General features: G+C 38.3%; 1 protein-coding gene across 1 annotated transcript in view; it reads right to left on the reverse strand.

Moving 5' to 3' along the window:
• The window catches only part of lama3 (laminin, alpha 3), a 65,336-nt gene that overhangs the window by 27,402 nt on the left and 21,763 nt on the right, over positions 1–16,171 (reverse strand). Inside the window, exons 14-24 of the mRNA XM_057841953.1 lie at positions 14,171–14,341; positions 13,681–13,832; positions 13,389–13,583; positions 11,382–11,533; positions 8,515–8,677; positions 6,168–6,295; positions 5,947–6,094; positions 3,750–3,854; positions 3,528–3,661; positions 1,560–1,677; positions 87–215 (exon numbers count right to left, since the gene is read on the reverse strand). Of these exons, the coding sequence (XP_057697936.1) occupies positions 87–215; positions 1,560–1,677; positions 3,528–3,661; positions 3,750–3,854; positions 5,947–6,094; positions 6,168–6,295; positions 8,515–8,677; positions 11,382–11,533; positions 13,389–13,583; positions 13,681–13,832; positions 14,171–14,341 (1,595 nt within the window). The remainder of the gene's footprint in view (positions 1–86; positions 216–1,559; positions 1,678–3,527; positions 3,662–3,749; positions 3,855–5,946; positions 6,095–6,167; positions 6,296–8,514; positions 8,678–11,381; positions 11,534–13,388; positions 13,584–13,680; positions 13,833–14,170; positions 14,342–16,171) is intronic.

A 16,171-nucleotide genomic window follows, 5' to 3' on the forward strand; every position in this document is an offset into this window, starting at 1 on the left:
TACAGAACTCAAGGACAGGAAAACACTTATGGAATCAGCTGGAGGTTTAAACTGGGTCTTCATTGTTTTTATAGAAGAGGTTTTACCTGAGACCTGCTCCTGAGAATGATGCCATGTTTATGCGTGCTCCTGAATCCTAGACCAAAGTGCTGAAGGTGCGGTGCAGAAAGCCAGTCCGCAAATAGAATGGAACGCAGGGTGACTGTGCGAACTCCCTGTGAAAATCAAAACAATAGTAAATATCGTATTTTTAAATTATTATTTGTCTTTTACAATTCTTTATGTATGGGTCCATAGCAGTGGTTCTCAATGTGTGGTACGAGTACAACTAGTGCTGCGTTGGCTCCCTTGAGTAGTCGCGAAAGATGGATTAAATGAAATATTTTAGAGACCTAATCTACTACAGTGCACTGTTTTAAAATATTCAGGCACAACGTTTCGATGTAAAATCATTTAAATCAATTCTTGTGCACATTACCACCCCTCCCTAAAATCTAAGGCTTGGTTCATATCCCAGGTCTTAATGCATAATTCATAATGCATAATTGTATGGGGTGCCGTTTGTAAAGCAGCACATGCTCAAAATTACGACAACATTTGCTCACATTTAGCGCCACACAGTGTTTAAAACGTGGTGTGAAATTTTTAGAGTCCCTTTTTTTTTTTTTTTTTTTTTTTTTTTTTGCAAATTTACATTATTTAGCAATTTAAATATTTATTTTTAAATAAGAAGTTTTGGACCTGATTGTTTAAATCCAGAATTAAATATTTAATTTAAATCTTAAATTTATATCCTAAATGCTAAATCTGGAAACGGTTTGAACTAAATATTTAGCTTAATATGCAAATTCACATGACTGGAGACCGGAAGTAACAAAATAAAAGCTGGAGCACACAAAATACTCTTTAAATAGTTTTTCCTAAATATGTATTTTACCTATATATTGTTATTATCACAATGACTCATGTCCAAGAGCAGACTGCCACCGTTGAGTAGGTTTTATTCATTTTCAAGCAAACATAAACAGACAGTCTGTGTTGTGCAGCTTTTATTTTGTTACTCAAGGTTATTCTAGGGTAATTATGTTTTGATTTTCAAAAAGAGGACACAAATAACAGACCTAAATAATCTCCGTTTAGTTTGATATTCAAAGTTTATATGGATTGATAGCATGGACACACTGTGCGTGCATTACGTACACATATACGGACAGTTTGCCCTGACTGTTGGCCGTGTAAGCAAGCTTGAAATTTTGCTCATTTGGAGCACCAAGCATTCTCAGGCTTATCCTCTACCCCCACTTTTATGCGACAGGTCCCATTCAGACCGTCAAGTTAATGCCTGACTCGATTCAGGAAAACATGAAAAATCGGATTTGTGCATTAAGACTTGTGGTATGAACCTAGCCTAAGTGGTCCATTAACGCTCAAACTGTTGCTTATCGAAAAAACTAAAACATCAGTTTTTTTCTGAACATTTTAGCATTCTGCGATAAAGCAATTCAACTCATTGGGTGCCATTAATGGCACTCGTGTGACAACAATAGTAGCTTGTTTACCAGCATTGCAAAGGGACAACCATCACTGACTCCCATTGTCTTTTTGTATTCCACAATCTGGGCATCAGCACTCACATGATCCACGCAGCCTCTCAGCGGCGGAGCGCTGATGTTGTATCTGAAGTTAAAAAGGCAGAATAAGAATTCTCTCAAAGTCCAGACAGAATTCTTATATCATTTTTAAAATTCAACAAAAGATGGCCAATATTCAAATCTAAGTTTCTTTATGAATACATTTTGGCTTAGCCTAACATTTTTCAAATCATAAAATGATGAATAATTTCTTAATATTCATTGTTTCAATTCGCATACCATTATTTTACAAGTAATATTAAAACTTTCTTGACAAAATATTAAGTGTAATTAAAATTATATTTTTTCCATGTTAAAATACAATATGCTTATTTCACTCCATATTGAAATGTATCGGTACTATTCCCCTGCTCTAGGATTTAGATTTGCACAGTATTTTTTACCACTTAATTATTATTTTAATTCAATTTCTTTGTCAAAGTAATTTCATAAATAATAAAATAACATACATAAAATTGTTCCACTTTCATCTTAACTTGTCTCAAAATCAGTATAATGTGTATATCTTATTTAAATATTTTTTTATAAAGATACTTTTTTCTCATGAGCCATAGACTTAGACTCCATAATTATATTGACGGGACATGGGGTGCGGGGCCGATTAATAGAGGGCCTGCATTGTTGGCGTGGCCGTCAAAGCTGACCGAGTGAAATCACAGACAGAGCTTTTTCCGTTGAAAATTCATGTGAATAAATGCTTAAATCCCTGAATTCTTTACAGGTATGGAGGTAAAACAGTCTCGATTTTTGGTTAAAAGCAAAAAAAAAAAAAAACATACAGTTAGCATTTACTTTACGTAAATATTGCGAACTATGATGCTAGTCAGTAAGCAAATGTAGCAGCCGCCTTACGAAAACAGAGCTTTTCCGGTGAAAATTTTTGTGGAAAAATGCTTAAATCCCTGAATTCTTTATAGATACGGACGTAAAACAGTATCGATTCTTGGTTAAAAGCAAGAAAATAAAACATGCATTTTGCATTTATTTTACGTAAATATGCCAAAGTACGATGTTAGTCTGTTAGTCAATGTGGCGGCAGCCTTACAACAAAGAGCTTTTTACGTGATTATGTCAAAGAATGACGCCAATGCCATCGCGTTTCACTTCTCCCATTGATTTTTTTCACAATCTTTCGAAATGCATGCATGGTACGAAAAATATAATTGCCTTGAATCCTCGAACAAATCACTCCTGAGACAATCCTTCCTGTTTGTATGCGGTAAAGCTTTCATACTTTTTCAGCCTAAATCCAGCGTTGGATCGCTGCATGCGTCGCTGCTACCGACTGCGAATAACTGAAGCGGAGTGTGCGATAGCCCCCTACTTGAAGGCGTTGTGCAGTGTATGTTGATGTGACCCGTGAATATAATTATGAAGTCTGTGCATGAGCTTGAAGAAATGCAAAACACACGTGTGGACATGTGCATCCCAGCATGAAATTCTTGTTTAATAAAGTGAAAAAACATGCAATTGATTTTTTTCGATGTGTAATAATGGAGAAAGGAAAAGGTACAAAACCTATTACGGGTGGGTCCCTATTTTCTTCGCTACTTTTTACCTGTGTATCACTATATCAGCGTTTATGTACTGTACGTGCATGACTGACGTGACGTTCTTCACACAATAGCTGCGCTCGAAATCAGTGCCATTTTTCTGTTTAAATACTATTTTCCCCATTATCGGAGGTCTACATAATGCAGCCTTTTGCATCCTTCTTTCATATGAAGATCATTTATACTAGGTGTGTGTTTGTTTTTTTTTAAACAATTGAGTAAGTGGAATTTTTTAACTCGGCCCCTAAATTTGGATATCTACCAGTCCCCAGGCCTGTGGTTTGGAACCCATGTTCCAAAATGAAAGTGTGTTGTTTTGTACCTGGTGCTGATGTGTTGAGGCACACCCCCAATATAAAATCTCTTGTATGGAATGGGAGAGTGTTCGATGGAGATGTGCTTGTCTTCGTAGTGGACCGTGATCGTGTCTTCCACCGCAATGGAAAAGTGTTTGTCCTGGGAAAACACAGCCGGTAACATTCAGACACTCGAATTGTCGTTTTTTTTTTTGTTTTTTTGTTTTTTTTATTTATTATTAACTTACAAATAGAGACACTTTGTCAGCACTCTGAATCCTCTGCTTTATTCCCATGTGTTGACCTTGAAGTACCAGGTGGCCTTGTTTCACCAGCAAGCACCAGAACGCTTCCTGCCGAGAATTAAAAAGGAAGTAGTATTGAAGTAAAAAAAAAAAAATAATAATAATAATAATAATAACTAAAGCAATAAATAAGAGGTGGTGTAAGTGTTCACACTCTGTACTATTTTACAAAATGTTAAATTAAAAAAATTGTGAAACTAGTTCCATCACCCTCAAAAGCAGCCTTTATATCATTGTTTAATTTATTTGCATTGATTTTACTCAAGCAACCGTGACAAGCTTTAGGCTAAAACTTTTTCTTTTAAAGGTTTAATCACAATCCATTAGAAGATTATTTATAATTAATTACAGAATTGTTTTCCTGGCTCCCTCTATAATAAAAAGAGAAACCATGCCTACTAAAACTACAGCACACACATTCAAAGTCACAGATACAGTGGGGCAAATACAGTAAGTATTTAGTCAACCACTAATTGTGCAAGTTCTGCCACTTGAATAAATTAGAGAGGCTTGTAATTTTCAACATGGGTAAACCTCAACCATGAGAGACAGAATGTGCAAGAAAAACCCATAAAATCACATTGTTTAATTTTTAAAGAATTTATTTGCAAATCATGGCGGAAAATAAGTATTTGGTCAATACCAAAAGTTCATCTCAATACTGTGTTATGTACCCTTTGTTGGCAATAACGGAGGTCAAACGTTTTCTGTAACTCTTCACAAGCTTTTCACACACTGTTGCTGGTATTTTGGCCCATTCCTCCATGCAGATCTCCTCTAGAGCAGTGATGTTTATGGGGCTGTCATTGGGCAACACGAATTTCAACTCCCTCCACAGATTTTCGATGGGGTTGAGATCTGGAAACTGGGCAGGCCACTCCAGGACCTTGAAATGTTTCTTACGAAGCCACTCCTTTGTTGCCCTGGCTGTGTGTTTGGATCATTGTCATGCTGAAAGACCCAGCCACATCTCATCTTCAATGCCCTTTCTGATGGAAGGAGATTTCCACTCAAAATCTCTCGATACATGGCCCCATTCATTCTTTCCTTTACACAGATCAGTCGTCTTGGTCCTTTTGCAGAAAAACAGCCCCAAAGCATGATGTTTCCACCCCCATGCTTCACAGTGGGTAAGGTGTTCTTCGGATGCAATTAAGTATTCTTTCTCCTCCAAACACTAGAACCTGTGTTTCTACCAAAAAGTTCTATTTTGGTTTCACCTGACTATAACACATCCTCCCAGTCCTCTTCTGGATCATCCAAATGCTCACTAGCGAACCGCAGACGGGCCTGGACGTGTACTGGCTTCAGCAGGGGGACACGTCTGGCAGTGCAGGATTTGAGTCCCTGGCGGCGCATTGTGTTACTAATAGCAGCCTTTGTTACTGTGGTCCCAGCTCTATGGAGGTCATTCACTAGGTCTCCCCGTGTAGTTCTAGGATTTTTGCTCACCGTTCTTGTTATCATTTTGACGCCACGGGGTGGAGCCCCAGATCGAGGGAAATTATCATTGGTCTTGTATGTCTTCCATTTTCTAATAATTGCTCCCACAGTTGATTTCTTTACACCAAGCGTTTTACCTATTGCAGATTCAGTCTTCCCATCCTGGTGCAGGTCTACAATTTTGTCTCTGGTGTCCTTCGACAGCTCTTTGGTCTTGGCCATAGCGGAGTTTGGAGTGTGACTGACTGAGGTTGTAGACAGGTGTCTTTTATACCGATAATGAGTTAAAACAGGTGCCATTAATACAGGTAACGAGTGGAGCCTCGTCAGACCTCGTTAGAAGAAGTTAGACCTCTTTGACAGCCAGAAATCTTGCTTGTTTGTAGGTGACCAAACACTCATTTTCCACTCTAATTTGGAAATAAATTATTTAAAAATCAAACAATGTGATTTTCTGGTTTTTTTTCCACAGTCTGTCTCTCATGGTTGAGATTTACCAATGTTGACAATTACAGGCTTCTCAAATGTTTTCAAGTAGGAGAACTTGCACAATTGGTGGTTGACTAAATACTTATTTGCCCCCACTGTACTACAGCATGACCATTGCTGATTTTCATACAACACATGAGGATCTAGAAGTTCTGTACCTGAAAAATACATATAATATCATTAAAAATTTTGATCTTTTCAGTCTTACTTTCGTGCCCATGCAAAACAACAAGGCGTCAGTAGCTCTGCTGTTTGTGTGAAATTTATAGATGTGTGTCCTTTTGTGCGGGTTCTTCACCAAGGCTTCACGGTAGCCACTTCCCTGGTAGTAGTCGAAGACCTTGGATGGAGGTAACCTGCATGATGATCGTTGTGCTTTTCCTGTCACTGTTTTTCAGTATTTTGCCAAACTCTGTCCTCGGCACTTACATTAGGGAGTGTACACTGGTCTTCATGTTGACGGCGCTCTTGTAGTTGTAAAGGCAAAATGGCTCATCATTGATGTAGGACAGTTTCACATAGCCTCGGTAACCAGGGTAGCGCAGCTCTTTGGGTGGCTGTGAAGAACATTACAAAACCACAAAAACATACAAATTACATCAATATATCTCAAATTGATACATGGGCTTCCTCAAATGTTGCAGCGCCTTAAACAGGTAAAATACATGCCTTTGGTACAATTCTGTTGTATTAAACTTTGAAGGTCAATATATTTGCAATGACCATATTTTCAAGACTAGAAGTCGCACTTGTGTTTCATACAGTATTGTAGCTGCGAATTACACACAGGTGAGACTTGTAGTCTGAAAAATATTGTATCTGTCTATCAAGTTTCTTGACCACTTATCCTGTTCAGGGTCATGAGCAGAGGTGGGTAGAGTACCCAAAAATTATACTCAAGTAAGAGTAGCGTTGCTTTAAAATATTATTACTCAAGTAAAAGTAGTCATCCCAAAAAAAACGTACACAAGTACAAGTAAACAAGTAACCAGTGAAAAGAATACTCAAGTAATGAGTAATATTGTGAGTAACTGCTTATTTTTGTTTGATTTTTTTTTTTTTAACAATGGTATTTTTTTTCTGTCACCACAAACTTATCCATTTAAAGTGTTGTTATCATGATGCTGTACAATAACCCATTACACAACCACATAAAGCCAGAGAAATAATAAAAAATAATGATAATAATAATAATTGAATTCCAGCGAGAGGAAGAAAAAAAAGACAGAAATTAAGCATTATTCGTCCAAATAGCATCAGTGCCCTCTAGTGGACAAACTAGTTCCTTCATAGTTAGTATTACAAAATTTAGATCATATCTCTCCAGTTTTCTGTGGTCAATCGGTGACAAATAAAAACTGGAAGAGAGGTTTATTTATTTATTTTTATTAACTAATTAATTAATTAATTAATGTATTTATTTATTTATTTTTGATTCTCACAAATAATATACAGTAAATTGTACTTACAATAGTGAATGATGATAGTCTATTTCTCGATTAATTACATTTTTCTTTTAAAGGAAACAGAAAGAGAAATTAAATAAATAAAAACACAAAACAACTTAAAACATTTGGGAGTACATCAGGTATGGTTTTCTTACCCAACAAAATTAGTATATGACCATGTATTGTGTGTACCTTGAATGATGTGTGAATAAACTAAAACTCAAGTTCTTTCTCTTTTGAGCGTCAATTGAAATCCATTCTAATTGGTTTCACGTACTCTGTCCACTTATCAAATAAAATGTATCAATCTCAAATTTAAGCGAAAGTGAGAATTTTAAATCCGCGCTTTCGAGTCATGTTGAGGGCAGCGCTCTACGTCAAATACTTCATTTTTTATATTGCTTTAAGACGCCACGTGACTGAACAGGCTGGCGTGATCATAGAACGGCAAGCCTACGTCTGATTGGTGTAATGGAGTCATGTGATTATCTGGCATGAAAATTGCTCAGGAGTTAAAAAGGTGAGAGAGGGTGTGGAGAGAATATGTTCCGGTACGCTGTACAACTAGGGCTGTCCCAAACGACTAATTTTCTCCCGATTAGTCGACTAATCTCATATATGTATATGTATATATATATATATATATATATATATATTTTTTTTTTTTTTTTATACTTTATTATTTTTGTTGACGCTTATTAATTCACAAAATAACAAATAAACATGTAAATAACAATAATTAATCACACATAAACAATGAGGTCAAATTCTGATAGCAATTACTAGTGCAAAAGAATGGAATGGGGCGAACACTGACTTCGCCTTTCCAACATGATACAAAACAGTTCTTTAAAAAATATCTAGCATTAATATTACAGTGCTATAATAATTATTCATTGCCAGTCATATTTTTCATATAGGGTGTCATTTTAAAGCTATTCTTAGTGTAGAATCTGAATTCTGTAGTATTATAGTATTTACATATTATAGTATTAATTCTGAAGTATGTGGGATTAACTCCAGAAATCTTTATTTATATGACGAACATGTCGTACTTTTATTTTGAAATGTTCACCGGAAAGACGTTCGCTGAACTGCTCACCGTGAACTTCACAGTCCGCAAAAAAGCACTTTTCATTTTTTCTTCACAAATCTACTCAAGTAAAAATAAAAAGTATGGCTTAGTAAAACTACTCTTAGAGGTACATTTTTCTCAAAAAGTTACTCAAGTAAAAATAACGGAGTACATGTAACGCATTTCTACACACCTCTGGTCATGAGTTATGTTTTTTTTTTTTTTTGAGGATGAATGTTTTCTATTAATTTACATTGAAATGTTGAGGATAGCCGCCCACGTAGAAAACTGTTTGTTGTGGTTTCAGGTCAAGTATTCTGGCCATGGTATGCGGAAGGTGACGTCTGGGCGCATATGGCATCGGCCACTCTGATGTGAAGTTTGCTGTAATGTTGACCTCGGCATCCTGGTAAATTCTGCAGGAATAAATAGCTTACAGCAAAGATTTAGGGTAAAACTCACTATTACCCTGACATACCAAGCTGGTAATTCCTTTCTAGACAGAGATTTGTGGGCATAGTGAGGCCAGTAAAACAAAAAGCATGAATAAAATGAACTTTGTGAACACTGAACAGTATTTGGACTCTTTGGAGTAGGGGTGCCCAAACTATTCCACATCAGGCCGCAATGGGTGCTGGATTTCTTTCAAACAAAATGATGTCTGATGTCTTACAAGTGATATCAGTTGATTCTAGTCAGGTTGTGCTTGTTTTAGCAGAAACTTTATTGGTTAAATGGTCTGTGCTTGATCGGTAGGAACAAAAACCAGGACCCACAGCGGCCCTTGAGGACAGGTTCTGACACCACTGCTTTAGGGCGCTTTCACATTAGACCAAGAGGGCCAGTGTTGAGAGCTACCTCGCAACAACACTTGCAAATAACTTGCTAAAAAGCACTGTTCAGCATTCACACTGCGTCAACTGAACAACTGAAAAAATTTTACATGTTAAACTCTTATCTTGCAATGATAATATAACCGTGCAAATCTGTATGTGTCATTTTTTTTGGCAATAGACTGTTTTGTGCAACAGATGTTTGTATGCATGTACATTTGGGAAAAAATAACTAATTTAACATAGCATAGCAAGTCGCCGCTCAGCTAGCAGTGGAGTCTCTCCCTCCCGACTTGAGTGAACCGGAGTATAAAAAAAAAAAAAACCACGAAAGGGAACCGTGTGCTACCCCAACTCACACAGGCATGCAATCATTCTCAATTTCGTGACTTTTTGGACTGTCAAATTGTCACCACTACCAGCATAGCGAGACTCACGAAACAGCCGCTCCGAGAAGCTGCTTCCGTCTTGGCTTCTGTCACTCTAACACGGCACATTCAGCAACAGCATGCAAAACACATCCGCCGCATTAGAACCCGATTCTGTGTATCAAATGCAACTTCTTAGTGCAGCACAACAACATTTGGCCATGGTTCTTCTGTCATCTTGCCATTGTTGATTTTGAATAGTTTGCGCGCTGTACTTCCGCTTCCAGGGATGCCCTGTGTGTACCGTCACAGCTTGGAGCATCACAACGGTAACCCTGCACATAAAGTAGCAAAAGCGCACCCTGCTCCGGTTGCATTCACAAGCGAAGCAGGGTGCGCTTAAAGCGGACCAAGACCCATGATGTTTGAGCGTCGTTTGGTCCAAACTAGAGTTCGGATGCGCTTTCACATTTACAAAACAGAGCGGACTATCTGATAAAACGAACTCTTGTCTGTTTAAAACGGACCAAACTGTGCGAGTGTAAAAGCGCCCTTAGAGACAACAATAGAATTTAACCTACTGTACATATTCCATGACAGTTTTGTTTGGTAGTGTGGCGTGGTTACCGTATTTGTTTTATTGAAAATCTATTCCTTGACTCAGACTTCATCTACACTAGGGCGGATAATGGCCTTAAATGTGTAATTAGTTGGACTATACGGCATTTCAGCTACACTAGTATGCCTATTACCCGGATTAGTATAGACCAGGGTTCACTAAATCCGGACCTCGGTGCCACTTTTCCTGTCATGTTTTCCATGTCTCCCTCCTCCAACACACCTGAATCAAAATAATCAGGATCATTACCAGGCTTCTGGAGAGGTTGCTGATGACATAATCATTTGATTCAGGTGTGTTAGGGGGAGAAAGACGTGGAAAACACGACAGGAAAAGTGGCACCGAGGTCCGGATTTAGTGAACTCTGGTATAGACGGATAATGTAGGCGGGTAACATTACCCGCCACCTAATATGGACTGCCGTCTCTGTACAACATTCAGATATTAAGGAAGTGACGTCATTATGTCTCCATTTTTAGAGTGCCATGATGGCATCATGAAAAATGGAGGCCGACGATCACGCCCTGCTTTTTTTAGTATTCCTGCTCCTCTTTTCTTTTCCGCACATTTTTCTTCAACCTTCAAACTACGTCGCAATAACATGCTTCAATTCAGTGTCCATTTGTGTTTCTCCTACTGCGGATGACGCGGATATGAGCGTTTTTGCAGAGCTCGTCACCCGCGTTGTCTCCGATCAGTCAACTGCGGGGCTGGCCCCTCCCAACTCATGAGTATATAAAAATGCATCGAGGAAAATGAAACCCTGAAAAGTGACCTGCGTGGTATCCCCAGTCAAAGAGGCGCGCGATCAGTTTTTTTCCATGATATTTCTGCCTGTCAAAACTGTCGCTACTTCCAGGATCGCCACTGTTATGCATAAGCACTCCTGGTTGCTGCTTCCAGGAAATATACGCGGCACGACACCATATGCTTTTATTTGTTATTTTCCAAGTGGTCAAAGCGCAACTGAGCATCAATTGTAACATCCCAAGTGACGATTTCAGTTTTTCGTTGATTTCTAAAGATTTATTTCAATCACAACTCGGTGACTGCTTGTAAAAGCCGAGCGTGCGCTCCCTTCACTCTCGCTCCTGCGTGATGCGTTCAATTTAGTTGATGATAAAAACAGTGTATAAAATAATGACAGTCTAGAAAGTGTAGTGATTTCGAAAATTGCCGCCGGCGAGTTATGAGTTTCCGGTTCAGGGGTAAACCGCAGTAACCGTGGTAACTGCAGTAATTGTAATGAAACACATTTAGTTTTATGCCTAGCAGCTGTGAAGACAAAACACTGGCAAACCTGCGGAAAACAACACGGTCCATACTGGAGGCATGGGGGCTAGTGAACGTTGTTATAGGACTCGTCGCCACCTCGTGGACGTGGCCACCAAGCTTGTAGAAACAAATCAACACGCCATGCCGGATGGCCATCCCTAGGTAATCGCCTGATGACTGAAATGAAATTGCATGTTAGCCAGAGGTTGCGAAAAAACTCACAGTCTGTAGTTAAAAAGATGTACAAAATTAGTATAAGTGACCATTATGTGAATGTCGGTCGCTCAGTATCCAAATGTAGAATTACTGACCTCTGATAACGGACAAATGTTAAAACGCAAAAAAAATCTTACCACTGACAAGTGCAGCCATTTTGTGACATCAGTTATGCCCATGCACATACAGTGGGGCAAATAAGTATTTAGTCAACCACTAATTGTGCAAGTTCTCCCACTTGAAAATATTAGAGGGGCCTGTAATTATCAACATGGGTAAACCTCAATCATGAGAGACAGAATGTGGAAAAAAACAGAAAATCACATTGTTTGATTTTTAAAGAATTTATTTGCAAATCATGGCAGAAAATAAGTATTTGATCAATACCAAAAGTTCATCTCAATACTTTGTTATGTAGCCTTTGTTGGCAATAACGGAGGCCAAACGTTTTCTGTAACTCTTCACAAGCTTTTCTCACACTGTTGCCGGTATTTTGGCCCATTCCTCCATGCAGATCTCTTCTAGAGCAGTGATGTTTTAGGGCTGTCGTTGGGCAACACGGACTTTCAACTCCCTCCACAGATTTTTTATGGGGTTGAGATCTGGACACTGGCTAGGCCACTCCAGGACCTTGAAATGCTTCCTAGGAAGCCACTCCTTTGTTGCCCTGGCTGTGTGTTTGGGATCATTGTCATGCTGAAAGACCCAGCCACGTCTTATCTTCAATGCCCTTGTTGATGGAAGGATATTTTCACTCAAAATCTCTCGATACATGGCCCCATTCATTCTTTCCTTTACACAGATCAGTCGTCCTGGTCCCCTTTGCAGTAAAACAGCCCCAAAGCTTGATGTTTCCACCCCCATGCTTCACAGTGGGTATGGTGTTCTTCGGATGCAATTCAGTATTCTTTCTCCTCCAAACACGAGAACCTGTGATTCTACCAAAAAGTTCTATTTTGGTTTCATATGACCATAACACATTCTCCCAGTCCTCTACAGGATCATCCAAATGCTCTGTAACGAACCGCAGACGGACCTGGACGTGTACTTTCTTCAGCAGGGGGACACGTCGGGCAGTGCAGGATTTGAGTCCCTGGCGGCGCATTGTGTTACTGATAGTAGCCTTTGTTACTGTGGTCCCAGCTCTCTGTAGGTCATTCACTAGGTCCCCCCGTGTGGTTCTGGGATTTTTGCTCACTGTTCTAGTTATAATTTTGATAATAATCAATAATGAGTTCAAACAGGTGCCATTAATACAGGTAACGAGCGGAGCCTCGTTAGACCTCATTAGAAGAAGTTACACCTCTTTGACAGCCAGATATCTTGCTTGTTTGTAGGTGACCAAATACTTATTTTCCACTCTAATTTGGAAATAAATGCTTTAAAAATCAAACAATGTGATTTTCTGTTTTTTTTTTCCACATTCTGTCTCTCATGGTTGAGGTTTACCCATGTTGACAATTACAGGCCTCTCTAATCTTTTCAAGTAGGAGAACTTGCACAATTGGTGGTTGACTAAATATTTATTTGCCCCACTATATACTGTACTCCGATAGACTTGAAAATGGGCAAGGGCAGTAAATCTAGGATTTATTTACATTTTTCTCCAATTACACGACAGAACAATGAAATTCTGTGTTTTTCCAATTTATTAGACAAGATTCCTTCTGTTGGGATTCACTTGACAAAGCTGTTTTCTGCCCCTTTAAATAGCTCAGATACCAATTCATTCTCTCCGTTACACGTTCCTCCAAATTCATCTACTCTGTTATCATTATTTGCAGAAGTTAAAAAAGCACCTCAACAGGTTACTCACATTCTGAGCGCCCAAGTACAAAACAAACATGTCATAATCTCGCCGTTTGTCCCGACGCTTTCTTTGGCGCGCCACCGGCTTTTTTTCCACACTGAGAAGGAGATCAACAGCCGTGAAGGCTTTTACGTCGTCACCGTCGCTCGGCGGACGAAGTTCAATGTGACGTTTGCCGTCGAAATGCATAGCGAGTGAGATCTGCAAAATGTATAAATATTTATAATTATACTGTACATTATAAATATTTCCAGATGAGGCAATATTACAATTTCCTGGTCACAATACAGTATGTCACCTTGTTAAGATAGCTCCTTGTCTCCTGAACCAGATCTTTAATTCTGAAGATATTTTCTGTCATGTTGCCACTTGCTGGTGACGTTTTTCCCAGTGCCTCAACTTGGGAAAGCTCGTCTTTTATCATTGGGAACGCTGTGTGCAAAGTCCTCACTGAAAATCAGCATGAAATTCGGTGCAGTTATGACAAGACTCACAAATTTCTCAAGGACTGATGCCTGAAATTGACCACAAAGTCAACCATTTTGGTTTGTAGCCACAATTATGGTCAAATTGTAACGTTTGCACTTTGACCAACTTATACAAGGGAATTCTTGATAATGAGCCCCATTTGGAACCAGCTGTTCTAGACAGATGGGTGACGCTAAATCACCCAGCTTTTTGCCTATGCGGGTAAATCATGGCATCAAAGTTGGATGATCCTTTTATCATTGCTTGCAGCTTTAATTTTTGGAATGAGTGCTTCATTGGGGTTTTTTAAAGCCACTCACCGGCGTGTTGTGCATCATTTAAACTGTCATTTAAAGCTAGAGCGGTATTGTTCAAAGTCAATCTGTTCATTTCCTCTCTCATCTTCCCCAGTCTGCGTGTGACATGAGTGACAGTGTCATTTGTAGCCGAGGATGCACTTTTGGCAGACTCGATAAGGACATTCGGGTCATCTGAAATAAAAAAAAACAAACATTTACCATTATTTTAGCAAAGTGAAAACTTCATAGAGGTTATTTTGTCTTGAAAAAGTTACTTCTTAATGCTTCTAATGCTTGCAATATTAGGTTATTTTAGGGCTTTAGATACATGGAACTACATGTTAACCAACATAGTCCATCACCTCAAGAGTAATACATTGCTTTAATTTGTTGTTCCGTTAATCTTCTTCACGAAAGTGCATCAGTGGCATTTTGACTGTCAACACTTTCCTGTGAAACATAGATTGGGACCTCTCTCTCTATGCAGCCTCCTGTTCACGCTTTTCTGGTTCTATAGATTCTAGCAGAGTTCACTACATTTCTCACAGTTTAATTAACGTTAACAGTAAAAACATACAGGAGGATACTTCTCTCTTCCTACTCGAGTTTGCAGATTAGCATAACATTAAACTGTGTGAACTCGGACTTTCAGTAACAAAATTATTTGCGTGTTCCCCACTTCCACAACACTGACGTCTTTTACATTAATTACAGTGGCTGCTGTTGCTGGCGGTGGAAAAGAAAACTTATAATATCCCTCCTAGGGCTGCAGCTATCAATTATTTTAGTAGTCGATTAATCTACTACTAGTGAGTTCGAATAATCGAGTAATCGGATAAAGAACATGAAAAATTAAAATACCTGAGCTGAGCCTCAAACGGTATTAAAAAAAAAAAAAAAAAAAAAAAAAAAAGAGGACCTACGTACAACAAAAGGACAATTTGCTAACTCACATAGCAAAAGTCCGCTAGCTTAAATGCGATAAAATATTAATGTTTTTTTACAATGCTCTTAAACAAATGGTTCGGACACATATTCCCACAAAAAAAAAAAAAAAAACGGCTAAATATTCCTATAAACTAGATTATGAATGCATTAAAAAACATTAGCTCAAACAAAAACCTAGTTTACGTTGGTCTTAACAGGGAGCAGTTGGATTCAGCCATGTGAAACGAGGCAGACCGGAGGGCAGTGTATCCACCCTAATCAATAAAACTAAATGCAAACACTTTCAAAACAAACCATTACAACGCCACTTTAATTAAACGAATACTCGAAGCTATAAAATTTAATTCGAACATTTTTTTTCTAATCGAATACTCGAGTTAATCGAATAATCGTTAGCACTAATCCCTCCTCTTCAAAGGAGGCGGAGGAGGCGGCATGTTGACAAGCATATCTGATGGTTTTGTGAGCGTGTGTATGTGTGTTTTGTGAGTGTGCGTAGGTGTGTGGGGGAGGGGGGTCTAGTCTTCATCAGCCAGTCAAACGTGTGTTTGGGAGGGGATGGGCCGGCACATTCAGCAAGTGAAAGGGGGTAAATATAAGTCTGAACATAATGAAAATACTGTAATTTACTTAATAGCGGTAGGATCAATTCTATCCTTACAACATATGGGAAGATCATCTAAACTACCTATATAACTGAACTCATTATATAATGCAAAAAATGTTGCTTAAAAGTTGGTGGGGACAATTTCACCTTTTTTAAGAGATGTTTTCCTTGTAACATTAAAAATTATACTTTTCAGAAAAGTAAATCAAATACTTAAAATTATAACTTTACTCTCATAACCTCTGATTTTGAGTATGATCTTACTAACTTATTTACATTTTATACTATGACTAAATTGTTTTTATCGAAACTGTATTCTGTCCAACTGTCACATATTTTATTATTGAGATTTCATTCAATTAAATTACTATTTTGACTCGACCTTTTAAAACTTAAACATTTTCCTTGTAATATTATTAATTTCTCATACAGTATGTAATTCATATTATTGCACTTTATTCCTTTGA

Source organism: Corythoichthys intestinalis, chromosome 7, assembly GCF_030265065.1.
Source record: "Corythoichthys intestinalis isolate RoL2023-P3 chromosome 7, ASM3026506v1, whole genome shotgun sequence".
NCBI classification, from domain to species: Eukaryota; Metazoa; Chordata; class Actinopteri; order Syngnathiformes; family Syngnathidae; genus Corythoichthys; species Corythoichthys intestinalis.